At 39.8% G+C, this 21,426-nt stretch overlaps 1 protein-coding gene across 6 annotated transcripts in view; it reads right to left on the bottom strand.

Moving 5' to 3' along the window:
- Positions 1-21,426, bottom strand: part of LOC120794019 (KAT8 regulatory NSL complex subunit 1-like) — a 31,702-nt gene that overhangs the window by 8,738 nt on the left and 1,538 nt on the right. For 3 of the 6 annotated variants that reach the window (XM_040134552.1, XM_040134555.1, XM_040134556.1), the window contains exons 1-6: positions 18,503-19,026; positions 14,127-15,597; positions 4,074-4,215; positions 2,961-3,044; positions 1,319-1,428; positions 147-288 (exon numbers count right to left, since the gene is read on the bottom strand). In XM_040134552.1, the coding sequence (XP_039990486.1) occupies positions 147-288; positions 1,319-1,428; positions 2,961-3,044; positions 4,074-4,215; positions 14,127-15,529 (1,881 nt within the window). In that variant the 5' untranslated portion in view covers positions 15,530-15,597; positions 18,503-19,026. Of the gene's footprint in view, positions 1-146; positions 289-1,318; positions 1,429-2,960; positions 3,045-4,073; positions 4,216-14,126; positions 15,598-18,080; positions 18,452-18,502; positions 19,027-21,426 lie in introns of those variants that run through there. The other 3 variants (XM_040134557.1, XM_040134554.1, XM_040134553.1) reach the window with 3 other exon arrangements.

The raw sequence follows: 21,426 nt of genomic DNA, 5'->3' as shown, positions 1-21,426 counted from the left end.
AATAAAACCATTTCCTCTCATTTCCTTTGAGGTGAAAGCATTGCAATATTTAATGATGATGAATTCGCTTCATGTAAGGAATTTAACCCAATTCAGCAAGATATTTAAGCATGCAAAAGCCCATGAACACAGACAATGGAACTCACTTTTCCATTAACGTTGGGCACAGTGTTGGGCTGAATGAGCCGCCGTCGCCGACAGCTGACTAGTGGTCGTGTCCGCGCAGCTACACACGTGCTGTCATAGGCCAACGGCTGCTGGTGCTTGGTGTCTGCACTTTCTGCCATCCTGTCGCAAGGACAACCAACAGAGCAAATGAGGTTACCGGCCTTCACATGACAAAATAACACCACATTTTGCCTCAAATGCTTATGAAGTAACATGTATAGAATCAATTTCATGTCTATGTGGCTGAAAAAAAAAGTTAACATAAGTTAAGAATTGAAGGTGAAATAAACACTGATAATTATTTTGGCAAGCATCTAGTTGGGCAGTTAATTAATATTAGGATATTTAATGGTAAGTAAGGCCGTAATTGACGATTATGTTTTCCATCATGTTTTCCCAGAGCCCATGGTGATGTCTGTAAAAGTATTGTTTTGTCTGAGTAACATCCCTGAACCCCAAAATATTCAATTTACTATGGTATAAAGTAGAGTAAAAAGAAAATTCTCACTGGAAAAGCTCAAACAGGCAAATGTTTTGGCATTTTGCTTGAAAAATGACTATAACTATTGATCGTTTATCCAAATAGTTGCCGAAAAATTCATTTTCTGTCGATTTAGTAATCGATAATCAAAAATTTCTTTCAGCTCTAAAGATAAAATCTTAACTAAATCTAAGTTACAGCTGGAGTAACAACAGTAGAAAACTGGCCTACAACTAAGGATTATTTTCATAATCGATGAGTCTCCCGAGTATTTTCTCAATTAATTGATTGTTTAGTCTAAAAATGCCTTTAATAATTTCCAGCAGCCCTATAAAATTGCTTGTTTTATTCAACCAACAGTCTTAAATGCAGAGAAATTCAGTTTACTATCATATATGACAAAGAAGAGAATTTAATCCTACATCTGAGAAGGTGGAACTAGTAAATATATGATAATTTTTACTTGATAAATAACCAAAACCAATTGCCAATTACTTCTCTGTCAACCAGCCAATCAATTAAACAACTAATTGTTGCGGCTCTAACTAACATCTGCATCTCATAATTACAAATCCCCAAAATCCAAAATCATCTTGATCTCCCCTCGTGTTCTCAGAAAGCAGATTCCCTTATGGGAAACTGAACTGAGGTGACCATAATCAGCCGTACCTGCTGAGGACGCCGTTAACTGGCTGTCCGTTTTGACTTTTCCAAGGACCGGCCTCTGTGTTGGTGATGTGGGCGGTGCCTGTGTGCTCCAGCCGTTCTGAACCAACATCCTGCATCGACAGATAAGATATAGCCAGTGAGACTACACCTCATGTTAACTGGCACAGGAACACAGGCTGACCAGACGCACTTAGGGAACCCGGGATATTTAAGGAAACTATATAACAGACAACTGAATCATCCCAGTGCTACGGCCTTAAATTATTCAGTCAAGATTTGTGAAAAGGGCTGGGCACTCCCAAAGCTTAGGAACCTATCCTGCACTGTCATCACAATTCATAGCTTAGACCTCTTACTTCACAAGCTTTAACAAAAATGAGCACAATTTCATGATTTCAATCAAATTTAAGTAATTCTAAAACTTGCCCTCACAATCTGGAGGTCTCATTTCACTTATTCCACACTTCCACACCAGTCCCACATTTTCTATAATATTTGTTCAGCGATTTTGCTGTTAAAGAAGAGAAAATATGCCTCAGAGAAGACACAAAATCATATCATTCAACAATGTAAAAGTGAAAACTGAATGTATCTAATCAACATGCAGTAGACCAAATGTAATCCACCAAGATTAGAGGCCACACCTGCAGTAGTGTGGTTAAACAACCATTTGTATAAACAATTTAAACAAATCCACAGAGACGGACTGATCCTGTGATAAATTATTTGGCAATTATTTGGAAATGAATGTTGAAGGAGGTTATTGCACTAAAGCTCTTCTGTCTGATTCATTAGACCCGAGGGACATGTAAAAAGAAATAATTTCCTTTGAACATTTAACATTTTAGTCCCATCAAGTGCTCTAATTTAGAAGAACAAACATGCTGAATGTTTTGCAGAATATCAGGTATCTATGAATTAAGTTGTAAATGAACAGGAAAGTCAACAGCTTACAGTCGCCTACCAATATAACATCCAATGCTCACATAATTAAAGTGCTGAATAAAGGTTGGTTTAATCAAACATTGAAAATGGATTCTTTTGTTGTAAGTATTAATATTTTTATACACAAAGAATAAGTAACTTGAATGGGCTGAAATGTTATTCAAACAGCATATAGACATTCTTTTATGAGAATATTTGAAGCTAAGAGATTTAATCCAGAGCTTTTTCTGCTGAGCCTTTGTTGCAAGATATATTACTTAAATTACATCTAACCCCAATTTTTTTTGGCTCATTTTTGCTCAAGTTATTTATTACACAATAACTGTGATATCTTAAAAAAAGTGCTTCTTTCCCCCAGTGGCCTTGCAATTTTTTAATCATAACCACAATATCTCCCCGAGTGAAAAGTTCAAGCAAACTCTCATTCTTCCCCAAATAATAATCACAAAAAACTCCACGAGATGCTGGTGTGACTTCCTGACTAGAATATAGCTCAAAATGCTGAATACTCATTAAGATACACTGCATATGAGAGCCACGATTAAGAATAACTTTAAACTGTTGATGAATCGCAATTCCTGTATCTGCTTTGAGTTACTGGACATTCATTTGGTTTATATTTTAAGCCCCAAGAGACAGAATATGGCCAGCTTTACAGGAAAACACACACCCCTCTGTTAACGTTCACTCTGCTTACCTGAGCACTGACAGGCTCTGCTTTCACTTCTGTCCCACCTGCAGGCACTGCGCTGGGGGCAACACCTCCCAACTCTACTGAGCCCTATGGAATCAAGACCTGAGTGTTATACTTCAAACCCAAAGCACAGGGCATACCAGTGAAATTACATGGGTGTAGAGAAGGTCCTGGTCACATAGAGAGCATGTAGTGAGACACAACGTCACCACAGCTTCTTCATCATGCAGACTCCATGGAAGAAATTTTATAGCATAGTTCTCAAATCTTGTGAGCACGGAAACCAACACAGCATAGACACAGCTAAATTATATTCCAGAGTTTAACGTGGCCGTCTCGAAGATTTCAGTCCTGCTTGATTTGGCAACACCTGTAGTTACTGGTGGTAGCAGCAAATGCAGTTTAATACTGCAGGTCACAAAATTCTGGAGGCAGCAAAACAGGCTATTGTGATTTTAATAATGAAGTCAGGCAATAAAGGGCCATTTTTCATCATTCTGTGAGCCACCGTGATCTGATTTTATGCTTCACAAGGCGTGATTCTGCGAATGGCAGGACACAGTTAAAGGAGCTGGTTACCTCGCTGAGAAGCTGAAGGTGTGCAGCCTGTCGCCTGCAGCTCCTCATCTAACAGCTCACTGTTGGTGCTCCTCCCTGTTCCATTACTCCCTGCTATATTTCAAACTAACCCGCTGTCCAAAAATGCCCAAAGTGACTGCTCTCTCGTTTTGTAGATGCGTTTTTGATGAACGATAGCAGTCAGCGCTAAGCTCACTTCCGGTGACTGCTTCATAATAAAAGTCAACTTGTGTTTTGACAGTTAAATGCTTTTATTGTGAAGCAGTAGCAATAGGAAATGTTCAGTTTGAATTAGCAGTGACTTAATACAGCATTTTTTTCCGGGAATGTCACTACAGATGCCCAGTTCATAATACTGCAATATATAAATATTGCAATACTTTCATTAGTGGGCCATAGGCTCAGTCACTATTGTGTTACCTCATTTGGCGATAGATAGGGACTTAACAGACATTTATCTAAATGAAAATCTTTTGAGATTGCCACTTTAAACAGACATATCTAAGAAATGTAAATAACTCAAAGGTAACGACTGACCTTGCTGGCGCGGATCTGTCTGTAGATGTCGGTCTGCTGTCTGATGCGGTACTCCAAGTCCGAGATGTGGGCCTGGAGCCAGTTCCAGTGGCTGATGATTGCAGCTCTCTCCACAGTGTAACGGCTCTCCGCCCGCTTCCATCTGGGAGTCAAAGAGGGTAAGAATATGAGATTATGGATAAAAAGTTGAAACAAAATGCCAGATGATTTATATATTACAGAGCCGCAACTAATCATTCCATTAGTCGTTGGAAAACTTAATCGATAGTCATTTGTGAAGCACAAGTGCAAAAACATTGCTGTTTTCAGCCTCTAAGATACTAAGATTTTCTGCTTTTCTGTTTTATATCACAGTTAACTGAATATTTTTGGGTTTGGGGCTGTTGGCTTGATAAAACAAGACATTTAAAAAAAGGTACTATATGATAGTTTTTGCTATCACTACATAGCCAACATTGGCATTAACAGCTGTTTATGGAGCCGGCTGGTTAGCATGCCATCTTCAGTAGAATAAAGTGATAGAAGTAAAGCAAGAGTTAACATTGGTGTTGCCTTCCAGCGCTGGAGACAACTCATGGTGAGTAAAGGAATGAAGTTTGATACTGAAATCAAAATGTTTCTTCTAGACTGATATTTAAACAACTGTTAGTGCTAATGTTGGCTATGTAGCAATAGAAAGGAACTTAGATAATGCAACTTTAAGGATGTCACCTTGGACTCAGAAGCCGAGGTGGATATTTTCCTCTTTTTTCTGACATTTTATAGACTCAACGATTAATTGAGAAAATAATCAAATTAATCAATAATGAAAATAACTGTAAAGGTTGCAGCCCTCACAAAATCAAATTATTTTCCCAAATACAATTGTCATTCAGTTGTAAGTAGAGTACAGTCAACCATGGTGAATGTCTGGTCCGTCATGAATCATGCCATCAAATATGATATATTGAAAATACACTGAAACACACTGAAACAATACATTGAAAAGAAACTGATCATTTAGATCCAATTATCTAGTGAGCCTCCAAGTATTTCCACTGTCAGACTGCAGATGTCAGTGAATCAGCATTATAAAAAGCTCCCAGGAATGGCAACTGCAGGCACCACATTAAATGCTCTCCAATCAAAAAACAATATGATCAGGCATGCATCATAAGTATGGGGTAAATTTAAAAAAGGGGTTTTCCATTTCACTGCTTTATTCTATGTCAAAGAATGAATGCCAACTGAGAGCAGAGTACTCCATTTTACCAGTATGACACACAGAATGGGCATTTCAAAGGCAGACATGAGAGGAAAATGTCTGCTCTTGCACTGTGCAACAGCAACCACAGAGGGCGCTGTTTCATCAAAATATGGGCCGCATTGACCGTGTCTGAACAATGAAAATAATGACTCAGATGGCAGACAAAGATAGACCTTGCACTCCTCTTTGCTTTCTCCTCCTCACCCCCGTCTCTGTTTTCAATTTTCAGAGCTCCACCAGGAAGAAGGAAGTGGAGAAAGGCTAGTGCTGAGAGAGGGAGAAGAAGTGGGAAGAGAAGGAAGGGGGGAGTAAAAGAGGAACAAGGACTGGGAAGCTATGGCAGCCTGGAGAGGAACAGACGGGCTTTAAAAGCAATCTACAAGCCACAGGGTGCTGGGGGGGTGGGGCTGGGTCAGGGAACAGTGTAGCAGACACTGAGATGACCAATAATCCAACCAGGAGAACTACTGTTTTGACGCAGACATCAACCACCAATCAGTGCAATGAAAGATGTTATGATTCCTTCATTTACTCAGCTGCAACATTTTAACATCTATGACCTGTTCACTGCGATACAGTATCAAGGACACTGCTGCAAACTCAGCTGCAGTGTTTCCTGTTAATAACATAATTCCTATTTCTGTTGTACTAACTCAATCCTGTTATGCTCAGATAAAGAAACATGTAATGTTCTAACACACTGAGTGGTGAATGTTCACAAAACACTGCAACACTCTTGAACACACCCATGGCTGGTGCATCAGATCAATGCACTGGCAATTCATTTGCATCCCTGAGTCCCTGTGGAGACTCATCTCAGAATGAAACTGGTAGCTCGAAGTGCGTCCCACCATCTACCGCACAAATTACTCTGAGCCTGTGTGCCGTGATTCACCAAGTGGTGGGTGGACAACTGATCTACCAAAGGGAGGACAGGTCAGGTGTAATGTCCCTGAAGGTGAGTGTGTTCATACACTCTATAGCAGGGAAGACGGGGTTATACTCAATAGATTGTCAAAACACTTACGGAGAAGCAAACATCTCAGCATTGGCACTCTTACAAAGGCAAAAACGGCTCCTAATAAAAAGGTCAGAAAAAAGGGACACTGAGACCTGATCAAGAAAGGGTGGGATCTTTAAATTGAAGGATATAGTGGATCACAGTGAATCCCAACTCGAGCCTTGGGCTAAATCATTCAGGACTGATTAAGAGTTGACATGTCAGGTGAATTAAAATGAATAAATTCAGCAGTTCTCTAGGTCCAATGGACAAGAGGTGGCAGCCACTAGTGTAGATTATACTGACAGGGATGGAGGAAGAGCTAAAACTCCAGTTCAGTAAAATATAAATACACAGAGGCCATTACGAGTGTAATGACCTTAATCGTCAGAGTGACGGAGAAGGATGAGGAGGAGGGGTCAGTTCTCAGCATTGAGAAATTCCCCCCTCCCAACACTAGGATCTCCTCTCCCCCCTCTAACCAGGACATATTTTCCTCCCCCTCTACTCCCACACACAAAGCACCAGCAGCAATCACTACAGCCGCTGTTTTCTGGCTGTCAGCACATTCTCCATTGTGGTGCTTCTCTGGATGCAGCGCATATGATGTACGGTGCTCGGCACCCCTATACCATACTGACCCTTCCAAAACCAACATGACCGCTCAAAAACGAACAGGCCCCTGAGCCGGCCGACACATCTACACCTGATATCTGCCTTCCACTGGAAATTTACTGGGGACACACAGGACACAAGGTCCTTCATGTAAAGAGAACTGATATTCTTAGGAATGCTTTCACAGCCCGAGATTTTAGTTGTTTACTTTTGATACTGTGCTTTCATGTGAAGAATGCACAAAATCATATTTATATCAACAAACCAAGAGCACTCTTTTTTTTTTTAAAAATCAACCATTTCATCATCTTTGGTTACATTTGCACTTAATTGTCTCCTCCTCCTTTCTGCCCTCCTCTACTCCAGAGAATGGGTTTGTTAATACTAGAGGGGAGTATACTTCCTTTCCATATGGACACACAATTGCCCAGTGGAAGGAGATTAACTGTCTATTTGTTTGACGTTTGTAAAAGGCAGTGTAATTATGCAGGACACCTCACAATATTCCATGTTCGAGATATTAATCTGCTCTGCCATTTTTTTTTCATCATTTCATCAGTCATCACTATGAGCACATGTTCAGTAGAGTATAAATACAAGTATCCTGCATGAGAGGGGTGTTCGTACTTAGAAACCAGTGTTCTGACATACCCATTATACTTTATTCCACACTCCACTACGGCGAAATTATTCCTAAAGCTGAGCCTAACTGCACCATTATGTGCTTAGTGATGTGTTTTATAAGCAACATTTTAATCAGAATATACAACTTCCACACTTATTAAATGGGAGCAGGCCAGCATCCGAGGGCATGCAACATATTTCAAAATCGTCCAAAACTGTATGATCCAAATTTTGATTTTTCTGTTCTGATGATTAATCAAGCAAATGTAACATTTACAATACATTTGAAGGTCCAATTAAAAAATAAATATATAACTGATTTAAAAAAAAAAAAAAAAAAAAAATCCATCACATCCTTTGCTGCTCATCTCTGATGTGAAAATTGCTTTGATTTATAATGCGACGTGCAACTTTCAGATCAAGTTCCTTGTTTCTGCAAGGGTTTGCAGATGTGCCACTACTCAGTACACTGCTAAGTGCTGCTGCTGATTGAAAACATAATTTGAATGTCCATATTTTGCTCAGGCTGGCAATGTAGGGAGGACAGTGGTCTTTAAACCTGGCACGCTAGCTCTCAAAACTTTCCCGCCGCAATGGTTCAACGCTGCACCCTCCAAACTTTCTCTGCAGACCTTACAAAACAAACAAACAGGATTATATGAGGCCATTAAAGGAAAGCTGTGATCCAGGCTACATCTTCTAAATGCAGAAATATTAGGCTATTAAACATATCTAATCTTAACTGGATTAAAGTTTTTAAAGTTTAATTTAGGCCTAATTTAGGTTAAGGGTGCACTATGTAGCTACATATGAGATTGGGAAAACACACTAGATAATGACCGCCTCAACTAAGCCCATGTCAGACACAAGGCAGCTACCTTGGTTTTAATTCCATTTTATCCAATCGTATACCCATGTTCATGTTTTGAAACAAGATTTTCTTCTATAAAAATCTGCCAGGGAAACATGGTTATGACTAGAGTTTAAGCAATACTAAGGCCTGCTGACATTTTGCTTTTGCAATTATGCTTCAAAAACCAGTCAGTCACCATTCATGATCAGTATCAAGAACAAAGGGAATCAAAGCATCAGCTGTCATTTAAATTTTCAGTTCTACAGAGTCAAGGATTTTCAAAGACATTAAAAGAGCTGATAATTATGTCAACACTGAAACATTTTGGAGGCTGAAAACGGTCTTAATTTTTCAAGTTTATTCCAATATTCCAGGATGGCTGTCTGGAGTTTCACAGGACAGCTGGTTAAACTCATCTTTTACAGGAAGAAACTGCTAAGGAGCCTGGACTGTGAACGAGGAAGGCCGACACAGGGTGTGGGGCAGGAAAAACTAGAGAGGGCAAATTCAGCCAGAGAGCTGCAGCAGTCATTACATAAAAGAGGGGGGTTATGTAACGCCTGTGGGTTCGTGTTGAGGAACTTGGGCTGAGCTAAACACATCCAGATGTGTCAAACAGGACAGAAACCTATACAGGCAGTCACATATATATACATAAATACACACAGAGCAATGCAAAGAGGGAAAAAACATAGCTAAGCTACTCCGACTGCAGAGAAATGCTGAGCCATAAGCATGAAAGGCACGCTGTAGTCTCAGCCAACATAGTTACCCTAATTCATAAGAAGCAGGCAGACAGGCAGTTTAACTGTCTTATTGCATAAAGATCATACAAGCAACATTTACTCATTTACTCTCTCTCTGTAGTTTTATTATCTTGCAGACAAATAGCCTGCAAAACTGGGTACATTTTGGTGCTGGTCAGACAACAAAATTTCTGACATTTTCATTGTTCTGTCTATGAGCCATTACGTAAGATCTGAGATTTCCTGATGAGCATTATTGTTGCCTCAGAAACAAGAAACTGTGCCCACTCTTTTTCTCAACACAGAACAACCCGTGCTCCATGTAACATGCCTAAATAAAAGACTTTCGATGAATATCTTATTCAAAAGCATTTATTGTCGTAAGCCATTTTGTAACTAGTATTAAAAGAATATTGGTATTAATACTCATTACTGAAGCTAGCAGCACCCACACCCTGGTAGAGGCCATTGTGGACATCACGTTCAGACAGACAAACTGGCTAGAGCAGAAAAGCCCTGCAGCATAAGCACAGCAACAGATGTTGGCTGGCCCCCAATCCTCTAAGATGCGGGAAACCACGTCTACAGTATAGACAGGGATGACAGGATTAGTTGTAAGCAATGCACTGCATCCAAACAAGCAGCCCAAATAGGTTATTTTCCACACTGCTGTCAACCCAGCTGATGTTAAATAATTTAGGTGCTGCTGCCTGAAGAAGGCATTACATTGTCTGTAGTGTTGACTGCCGTAATGCTGTAAGCCATTAATTGGTAACTGAGACAAAATGTCAGTTGTGAAAATGTGGCATTATGGTTACACACACACACACACACACACACACACACACACACACACACACACACACACACACACACAACTTCCTGAAAACCAACATGTTCACAGTAAGGTTTGGTTTCTCCTCTGCAGGGCTGGGAGCTGAGAAACAGTTTTCAAATTTCTGTTGGATGGATGATTATACAATGTGCATCACACAGCTGCTTATGAAGGCATTACAGATGGACAGTTTTAAATTTCTAAAGGTAGCTTTCACTCAGTGTACAGAAGTATTAGGCTTACATGTGCTACCACTTGGCGAACACTCACAGACCTATAAAAGGATGGATGCTTTTGTGAAAGCAATACAGAAAACTCTCAAACATGGCTTATTCAAGAACATCTAAGCAAATCAATTTGGCTCTTTAAGCCTGTTTTGTTATGTTTGAATTGCATTATTTTGCTGTATTGGGTATCAAGAAATACTTGGCCAGCAGCACCCTCTTGTCCTTATAAAGCATAACTGAACTAGCAGTCAAGTGCTCTCAGGTCTGGGCTATTTTTATGAGTGAAAACTGACATTTGTTTGTTTAACAGCTTTTGCAGGGAAGGCAGCGTCTCCCCATTTGCTACTGCAGGCCGTTATGAGGGTCAGCATCTAAAGATTATAGTTACTGGTTAATCACTGATTTTTTCCAAGACAACTACATACATCACATGAATTCAAAGTTTACTGACACTTCTGTGCGGTGTAATAACCAAAGAACATTCAGTTAAGTTATATACACATGCAGAAGCCAAAATGAGCTACTGTATTTCAATTATCATTAACTACTTGTGTACTTCATTTAACCATACATATGTACTGGAGTTCACCTGGTCATGCTGAATTTTACTTTTAACAGATACAGGAAGTAACAAGGAATTTACTCTGAAAGTAAAACATTTAATGTAGTTAATGAACATGCTAGGAATGCTGCAGTCAATGAACACACATTAACTTCAGCTTTTCAGGGGAGGTACACAAAAGTAACAGTCTGTCTGTTGTGTTAGAGGTTGGATGTTTTTTTCTTTTACAATTCCGTCCTGTGATATACAATACTGATCCACTGACAAAAAAGCACTAAAAAAATTCCATATGTCCAAGGTTACAAGAAGCTGTAGTTACTTCAATAAAAAAGTAAAAAAAAAAAAAACAAAACAAAAAAAAAAAAACTTGTGTTTGGCCAATGGAAAGTTCTAATGGTATAGCAGGAACTAGATTTGTCATGTTTGCAATTAAGATTAACTGCAGACATTGAAGCAGATGAGAAAAAAAAGTTTTCCTTCTGGGAACTTTGCTTGGTTGTTTAAAGATGTTAGAGGGTGCTTGGTCAAGATATTAAAAAAAAAAAAAAAAAAAAAAAAAAAAAAAGCAGCAGTGACTGTAATGAGGAGTCATGTTACCACTGTACTGAGTTGGATGCCCTACTCCTACTGCAAAATCTGAGTAATACCTCTGTCTTTTAGATGTTTTCTCAAAAATTTAACTACATGCAGGTAGTACTACATGAGCTGTTCAGAGACTGCAGGAGATACGATTGTCTTCTTGGCCTCAGCAACCAAACAGAGCCATTTGCTTTTAATCAGAGCATGAATATAATGAGAGAATGGAAACAATACTTTGAGTATGTAATAAAATAATGTACGACACATACTGCTGGAGTGGCTAAGGGTTAAGTCTTACACTTCAGTATAAATCAATCCCCCATTTGGGAACACCTTGATAAGACCTATAATTAATTCAGCCTTTAATCTCATTTCCTTATTCTGGAATTTATGTTTATGACAATATTGTCAATATTTGGCATTCATTTACTAAAAAAGGGCACGATAAATACTCTTGATCCCAGCCAAATTCATAATGTCAGTGTATGGATGTACGAAAATACCAATTTATCTTTATCAATATTATTACATTTAATCAGTATATTCCTAATTTAATGAGAAAATTATATTTTAAGTGATGACATTTCCAATTTCTGTCATCATGCCTCTTATGTAACTGACCTTCTGACAAATCTCATTCACTACTACAAACAAATATGCATCATTGAATATACTCTGTAGTATTTTAGGGTATATTTTTCTAATTGTGGAAAACACCAACAATTATCAATGGTTTTTTCTTCCAAAACCCCTCTAGATGTGTCTGTTTTTCACCTTCATTACAATAAATAAGAAAACTAGGTACTCAAAGAGCACAGAACTCCACCAATGCCAATGTCAATAAACATACACTGGACTTTAGAGAAATAAAATTCAAATTCATAGTAAATGATCTGGATCTGCTCAAAAATTTAATGGGTTTGTCCCTGGCGCGTGCCCCATCCCTCATCCCTCCACCAAGTTGTTAGGTGCAAATTGGTTCAGTGTTTCTTTTGCGTAATCCTGCCAACAAATTAACAAACAAATAAACCAACAGATACGGGTGCTAATATAACCTCCTCTTATTAATTATGATTATTATAATAAAGAGTTGGGATGCACTTTCCATGTAATATCATTGATCACTAATTATAATTAACAAATAATTGATCAGCTGATTCCATAATAATAATAATTAAAAAAAATATTGGCTCTGACTCAGTACTGGGATACACTCAATGTTAAAAGGGCATGTATCAGAATAAGGGGTGGGGGAAGAAAAAAAAAAATTCAAGTCTTCCCTTATATTAAATAAAAGTATTGCTAGTGTTGGACTTAATTCAAATACAGTCATACTATTTGGTTATCAACTGAAACACATTGAGGCAACAAAAGCCTAACTGTACAGCTAAATAAAATAGAACATATGGGACAGAATTAAAATAAGAAAATTTGACTTTTGCAAAATTACTCACTTTATACCTCAACTTATGGTACAGTATAATTAACAGCTGTCAGGTGTACATTTATTTTCCATAATGAGATTCCCTTTCTGGCTTAACAAACTTCATCATTGCAACATCCACCCTTAATTTTTGTTAGTCTTAGGTTTGTTACATATTTACAAAGTATACAATATTCATGTTTTAAAGAACAACATTGTAGAATTTTGTTTTGAGTATGAAAGAGCTGAAGTAATAAGAAGAATGGGAATTTACCTACTCAAAAGACTTCGTTGTCTGCAACCGTTATTTACATAAGCTGCTAATTATCACATATCAATATCTCTCACTCTTCCTGCACTGTCAGGCCACATAAATGCTCCTTGCATTTAAAAAAGCATTTTCCCCCCACTTTTGAATCATGCATGCAACATACACAAGCTTCCTGTTAGGTTATGAAGATATTTAGGTTAAGGGTCTAAAGTCAACACAGTAAAGGATAATAAAAATCTGTGTTCTTAGCTACTTTGTTAATAATCTACCCAATCCTACACAGGTCAGTAAGTCCATTAACGCTGCTGACCCACCTGCTGTGTTTTTGCCAAACACTGATGACAGAGAAATGTGTACTCTGATGTGAACTTCCCATGGAATAAATTTGCAAGCTCCTGCTGAGGTAAACCTGACATCACAACAGGCAGCATGTAAAAACATAAAACCCACACCTTCTGCAAAACCACCATCACCCCAACTCTATGTTCCTTCTTGGTTTCAGTATAAATCAAAACATTCACCAGCTCCGTGGGCGCACACTTGTTCGCTCTGCAGATAAACAGAACGTTCAGTTTCAGCCTTGGTCCTCTCAGGAGGAAGCACTGTGTGACGAGAGAGCTCTTTACTTTCAGTCCATTCGAGCCTGAGCGTCCTCCACAGGATGATACAACCCACACAACTAAACATGCTCTCTGGGCAAATGATATCCCTACCCCTCACTTGAGTTTGACCCAACCACTACTGAGGCAGACCAGACATTTATAATTGTCATTAGCACCTGCTAAACCCGAGTAGAATATCACAGGGTCCAGAAATACAGGGACCTTCACAGGACAGTTGAAGAGCTCCAAGCACCATGGAAATGTGAGATTAATGTGAGTTACTTGAGTATTAGGCAAGCCTAGTCAACTATTCAAGAATCCTCTTATAGGGGGTTTACTATGAAACATTTTTCACATAAATGCTGCTTTCAACATTCAACTTTAGCTTTAGAAGTGAATTATCCAGTACTGCAGAATCGGGTACATGTGTACAGCCCTAAATAAGCTTGAGGGAGGACATTTTTACTTACATTTTGACATGTCGCTGCTCAATGTCCACTCTTGCCAGCTCCTCCTCCTCCAGGTCAGAGTCCCCTCCAGAGCTACTTTCTGTTACATCTGAGTCAAAGGCGCTTTCTGCTGAATGAAGGTTGGCTGATCCGCTCAGATACAGCCTCTCCAGTTCCAAGGGCATGGAGCCACTTTTCAGGAAACGACTGAGGCCATCTCTGTTTGAGGAAGAGTGGCGTCCAGTCCTCCATGTGGCTGTGGGGGTCGCTGTCTCTGATTTGCGGTTACCAGCCAGTAGCCGGTTGAGAGCCGAGTCCAAGAAGCCACCCAGCTGCTGCTGAATATGCCGCTCCACCTGCTTGGCCTGTACCACCTGAAGACGTTTGCGCAGACGACGTAGCCGGCTTTCAATCTCAGCTTGGCGGCTGCTGTTGAGAAGGGTACGCTCCCTAACATGAGCATCAAGGCTGTCCGAGGAAGAACTACAGGGTAGAGGAGGCTGTGATGCAGGTGTGCAAGATGGGGAGCCCTGCTGGCTGCTACCTGGTTTCTCTCTATCAGAGCCCTGTGACTGACTGGTAGGTGTGTGTGAATCAGCCTCCTCCAAATTCACTTGCTCAGTGGGGTTAGGGTTGCCATGGGTAAAGGGGGAAAGTGCAGAAGACTGAAGCACTGGTGGTTCAAGATTTTTTCTATCTGTATTTTGAGAAACCCCAGAGGAATGCTTCTGTTTAAGGGTTCCTTTCACTGGGAGATGCCCTGATATTGTAGCTGTCAAGGTCTCAGAGTCCACAGGCAGGTTTTGGGATTGAGAGTCTGTGGTGGCAGAGGGTTTATCCCCATTCACTGCCACTACACAGCCAGAGCCAGACATAGTGGCCAGCTTTTTGGCCAAGCCATTGACAGGTGCCATGGGCTGGCCACCTCCGTTAGTGCTGCCACTCATGAGGCTTTTGAGCTGGCTGCCAGAGAGTTCAATCGCCTGCCTCTTCCTCAACAGGAAGTCTCCTCCGCCGTTGAGCAGGGAACTGGGCAGTATTCTGTGGCTTTTCAACACAGACTGTTTGATGAGGACTCCTTGCAGCTTGATTGACTCCTTAGTTGAAGGGACAGGTGTCACATCAGAGCATAGGTAAGAAGCCACCAGTGGCTGGAGCTTGCCCAGGGCCGAGGCCTGGGCCACAGAGTCGGCTTGGGGCTGCTGTTGCTGCTGTTCCTGGTCGCCGCCACAAAAGTCAAGAGGGCACTCTTCAGAGGCGACCTTACACTTAGCGGGGCCGCTGCTATGGATGAGGATGTTGCTGGCGTTACCGTTGTTCTCTGCACTGGCCGGTGAGAGACTTGAGGATGGGGCAGCCAGTTTGAAGCGGATGTGGTGAGCTTCGGCTGGGGCGTCGGTGAGAGCGGGCGCCATCGCAGCCATGCAGTGCAGAGGGACGGGCACCGCGGCCTGCTCCACACCACCCGCTTACTGCCCCACCTGAGGACAGCCTGGATAGAACAAAGAGAAGAAAGGCAGAAGGGGGGGGGGGGGGCAAGAAATAAAGTTAAACACATTAGTCTGATAAACTCGAGCATACATTAAAATTTTACTACTTCAAATTCTGCTGTTTGTTAGTGTGGTAGTGTGATGGGAAGATTTATTTTCCTATCAACAATTCACAGGCAACATTCGCAACCTTGTTCAGTGATAAACCCAAAAAACCACTTAGTACACTATGTGATTTTTCGGGTTTAAAACAACAAACATTTACAGACACTACCTAGAACATGTTAAAATAATGATCTAACACTGAAATCAGCAAGTCTAATTTGCATTAGTGCGCTCACGACTATTCAGAACACAATCAAGTAAGTAATGACAGCAAACTTGATAGCCTTAAGATATGTTTACAGAAAAATGTATATAGAATAAAACGGTTCAGTGTCAAAGGCACGTGGACTCAAAAACATGCTCTGACATCAGTAAAACACAAAAATATGTTTTTGCATAATTCTCCAAATTAAATATTATTTTTAAAGTGGAAAATAACATGAAGACAAGGCCGTATGTATACGCAATAAAACATATACCTGAAATACTTGAACTACAGGTTCTGTAAGCCTTTAGAGTGAGTGGAAAATTACTAACTACCACCCAAAATAAAGTACCATTTCTCAAAACAGTTGGCACCAAACACAATCAATGAAAATGCAGTAATACCACTGCTTAATAACAAGTCCAACGTACTGACTCAAATATTAACCAAGTGAAGTGAAATGAATGTCTTCAACTAATCTAGTTAAAGGCCTAATCAAATAAAAGGGTGACTCATTGACATTTTGCTGACCTGCTGGGTGCAAGTGTTGCTAAATGAGCCTACAAAAAGAAACCAGGAAAAGCACTCCAGGTGAATAAAAGGACATCTCCGATTATCAAATTTACTCTCATCTTTCTTACCATTTACTTAGCTCTTACAAAATTCCAGAAAATGTAATCTGATTCATGTTTTCACAATAATGCAATTGTCTAAACAGGACCTTTTGAAAGATCTAAATACCAAAAACTGAATGATATGCACTGACCTTGGGGAGTGGGACGCTAACAATATACATGGAATACCAGCAGACATCTGAGTGAAATCCCAGGCCAATAAATAATTCCCACTACACCCATGCCTGTGTGAACAAGCCCTCATTGTCATTTACTTACAAGGCTCTTCTTTAAAGAATAAGCTTTGGAATTCATTTCTGATGAGGCAAGAAACAGGAAAAGCCAATGCAAATATTCCAAACCCCACTGCCCTACATGTGCCCTGGTAAATCAGTGTGCAGCAGGGTTCCACACAGGCAGTGTAAGTAGGTGGATTTAGGCCTCAGCATTAGTCCAAAGCACATGATGTCATCCTGACTGTGTCATTTTCAACTGAACCTATTGAACTATCCAAATTTCCCAAACATTAATGCCAGGAAAATTATCAAATCAAATATGTAAAACGACAACGACGTGATTAAGTATTGTTTCGAGTACTGTCCTGGTGGTTATCGTGGCTTACACACCGATTGCCTCTAAATCCACATCAAACTTTAAAAAAATGTTTTAAGCCTCCCTTCAAATAATACAAGAGATAAAAGCAAGCTGCATCTCCGGGTATCGTCTGCAGAGTCAGATGAATGAGGGTTCAGTATTTCACCGCAGTTTCTAGTCAGCGCGCACTACGCCATGTTGGTATTTCCGAAGCAGATTATGCAATGCAATTCACCTACCTAAAACCGCCCATTCCGGTCCAAACACACCGAACGCGTTCATGCTACACGGGAGGAAAATTACTAACTAACGTTGGTAAATGCACAACTATAATTAACATGCAATATAACACCAGTATGTCTGTAAACTGCCTGGCTAGAGATGCGACAAAAGCGTCCACATCCAACGTTAGCCAAACATAACGTAATCACCAAAATGTCTTCCCGATGTTTACAAATACATTTGTAAATATAACAGACTAGCGCTCCTGTCCAGGGTGCTTACAAGTGTAATTACGTTATTTCATAATCTTGAAGCCTCAACAGCTTCATCGGAAAGCCACACAAGATGAGTGTTTGTATCACTGCCAGGGAGGGAGGAAAAAAAAAAAAAAAAACAGCAACCGATCACGACATTAACTGAACTCCCAAGAAACCGAAAGATAAATATCTCATTAAACCATGTCACTCTGTACACTGCGTGCTAATTATTGCGCTTCGCTTCTAGCTAATGTTAGCTGAGGAAAGCTGCTGATGCAAGAAACACAACCTGCTCGCAAGCTAGCGTGCGGGTCTCATAAGCCAACTGCAGTGAAACGCTATCTTCACGGTATGTCTCATTTTGTGGCTTTCGTTTTAGTATCGCGATTTAGCGATTTCTGTATTCGGTTTAAGTCGCCGTTTGGCTTTACGCAAACATCGTTAGGCAAGTAAACATTTTAGTCACTGGCTACGTAACATACGCTCACCTCATTGAGAGTTTTAAGTCAATAACGCCCAGAGCAATATGTATTATACGTCAAAAGCCCTGGTAACGCATGCATTAACGTGAGAGTTAAATCCAGGTCCTGTAATGTCGTTGAAGTTAATATTTCGGCCACAACAACATGACGCCTTCACTCGTTACGGAACACAACTTATTTTAAACAACGCTTTAAGACCTATTGCAGAGTGGAGACATGGTGTGCATTGCAATTAGACTAAGGAAATAAATAGAGGCAGGCTGTTGTTGTAAATCTATGGTGACCGTACGTTGCTTTACTTGAGTACACTGTCTGCTGGGTAATGAAATAGTTGGTAGTGTTAATGCAGATATGTCTAAAGCGGAGAAGTTGGGAGTAGACCTTGCCAGTCTGGCTAGCTCGCTAACAAAGAAAAAGGAGGAACCTACCACGTGACGAGGTTGCACTATCCGAGGGAATTTCGGCAACAATCCCCTGCAGTTTTTAGTGGAAAAAAACAAGGATGCTAATACAAAAACGCGGCTCGATTCGATCACTCTGCCATCAATTAATCCAAAAATGCTGCCAGATTGACGAAAGGGGCTCGGTTCACAGAGCCGCTCGGGTTCGTTCCGGATTCAGGCAATGGGCGAATCAACGATCTACACCTTGCTCGCCAGCTAGCTCGCCTCGCCGCTACAGCGAATATAAGGCAAGGCCGTGAAACTGTCCTTTCTACTCCAAATTACTTCACCTATAGGCGATTTCACAACAATCCTTTACCAAAAATTCCGATTCTCAGTAAGCAAAAGGTAATCCAGATGGCAGTTTGTCGCGGGGATTTTTCTCTCGTTTTAGGGAGAGACGTTTAGAAAATGGCGGCTAGCTCCGCTCCCTCGGATTTGAGTCTGACAAACATAGAAGTGCTCTGTGTGTGTGTGCGTGCGTGCGCGCGCGCACGTGTGTGTGTGAGTGAGTGTGTGTGTGTGTGTTGCTCGCTGGTAGGCGGGAGACATTTCTCATACTCACCACTAGAGTAAAGGGCAGATAAGAAACGGCATAAAAGCTCAAAAGATACCACAGGAGGGCATTGTCTTCCAAAACACAGCGCAATGTCAGTTCTGCACTTGTTAGGCTCAAGCTGTTATAAAGGAGCTGCTGGTGGTTAAACTGGAAATACCGCTACTGCTATTTAAAAGGGGTCCTGCGAGTTAAATTCAATACTTTTTTAAAGGCCTTTTTAGTACCACACAGAATTAAAAATTTAATACGTGTTTCACCATCATACCGTCCAAAGTATGACGGTACAATGGAAAACCAGCAGGGACAATAAGAAGTAAAATAAATAGTTGTTATATCACATTTCCAGCAGAATATAACAATAATTCCTAATGATATAATCAAGGCTGTATTACCGACCAGGCAGGACGGGGCACTGCCCAGGGTCCACAAAGGTTGACTATAATTTCATTTAAATCCACGTAATTTGATTAATCACAAATTTGTTGGAAATTTGAACCACTGAAGTACATCAACTATGTCTGCTCCTCCATCTTGTGCCTTGTCTTGTAGACGGATTTTGTGTCACAATTTAGTATTAATACCTCCACTGTTTTTTTTTATTTTGTGTGTTATAGATAAATAAAATATATATGTGTGTGTGTTTATATTCATATATGTATGTGTTTATATATGTTTTCAGTTCAGCCTTAGAAGGTATTAAAAAGTTCAATATTTTTCTTGCCTGCCGTCAACATTAACATTATAATTTTTGTTTGTATGTGGTTGTGGGCGGTCTGGAAATCACTGTTAACATTGCTAGCCACCGTATGTAGGAAGCTCAACAACTCAAAAGGTCAATTTTAGCAAAAAACCATAAAAATTCAACTTAATTATTTTTTAATTGGTAAATCCATCCATCAATTTTCTTCTGCTTATCTAGGTGCAGATTAGGATTAATTGATTAATTATGATGTAAGGGTATTATATAGACCTAGGAAGTAATGAAAAAAAAAGTGATATAAATGTTAATAAACGCATGTACTTCTTAAATAGTTTTAGGCCTTATTGTCCCTACTGGTTTTCCCTAATTTTTTGAATAGCTTGACCATGGAAAACGTATTAATTTGTATTATCTGTGGTATTAAAAAAGGATCTTAAATTTATTTGGTGAACACTGCAGAAGCCCTGTTCTAAAATAGCTAAAATAAGATAATAATACTTGCTTGGAATGACTCACTATGCTTCCTATTTGTATTAGGCACTACCGGAAAGGAGACATTGCTTTGAGAGAACTGAGCCAAGCCGAGATTGCCTGTCTTTCATGTCACTTCTCACAGGAACTAGATCGCCCACCACTACAGCAACTGTCGTGAAGGTGCAGCCACTGGCCACTTGAAGGAGCTGTTTTCCACATGACTGATAAATGCAGCAATAATCTAAATATAATACAACACCAGATGCTGCTTAGGAAAACAGCAAATCACACCAAAGTCATATAACACTAAACTTAATGCACCTACACTCATCACTGAAATTACAGGAGTGGACATAAAAGCATATAATGCAATTTCATACATTAGCCTTTAAAGATTTTTTTTTTGCACGGTCTGTGTCAGAGATTTGTAATTGGTGATTTGAGGCTGTAGCCAGTTGGCTGTGTTGTAGTGGAGAAAGAAAATATAATATACAACAATATATTATAATGCCATACAACGACAGCACAAACATTTCTGACACAGTATCAACAAAACTGTACATACAAGATTTAAATAAGACTGGGTATTGTTAAATGTTAAATGTCTACACAAGCAGCTGTACAAGAATTTTACTTTAAAAGATAATAAAAAGAAAAATCAAATGTTTTGACTAGTTAAATTGGGAACTACCTGATCAAATAATGAGTAACAAATATTACAGATCTGACCAGACATTTAGATGCCAGCTTTCAGTACTCGACATATTTCAATTCAAGTACTGAAGTTCAATAACCAGCCCTAGCTTTAAAAAGGCAATATTGTTACATGGCTTTTGTATTGGATTGTATTACACCGCACAGGTATTATTTTACTTGTGTCCATCACCTGTAATCTTGACTACTAGAATTTAAACTTGGCAGCTTTTTGTGTATGCGCGAGGCCTTGTATAAGCATTTAGCTATTGTGGCTTGTATGCACTGGCTGATGCGAGAATTAACCCCTTAAACTTGAACAGCATGTAGTTTAATAATTAATGTAATTGTAATTATTCCTTTTTTGTCTTACATAATGAAAGTCTGTCTTTAGCGTTACAATGACCCAAGATGTGTCATCTCAGGAAGTGTAACTTCTTCAGTTCTTTGCTATTTTATTCTGTTAAGTTGCTCATTATGTTG

This window comes from Xiphias gladius, chromosome 9 (assembly GCF_016859285.1).
Source record: "Xiphias gladius isolate SHS-SW01 ecotype Sanya breed wild chromosome 9, ASM1685928v1, whole genome shotgun sequence".
In the NCBI taxonomy this organism is placed as follows: Eukaryota; Metazoa; Chordata; class Actinopteri; order Istiophoriformes; family Xiphiidae; genus Xiphias; species Xiphias gladius.
The sequence above is the reverse complement of the archived record's forward strand: the minus strand, read 5'-3'. Positions and strand labels throughout refer to the sequence as shown.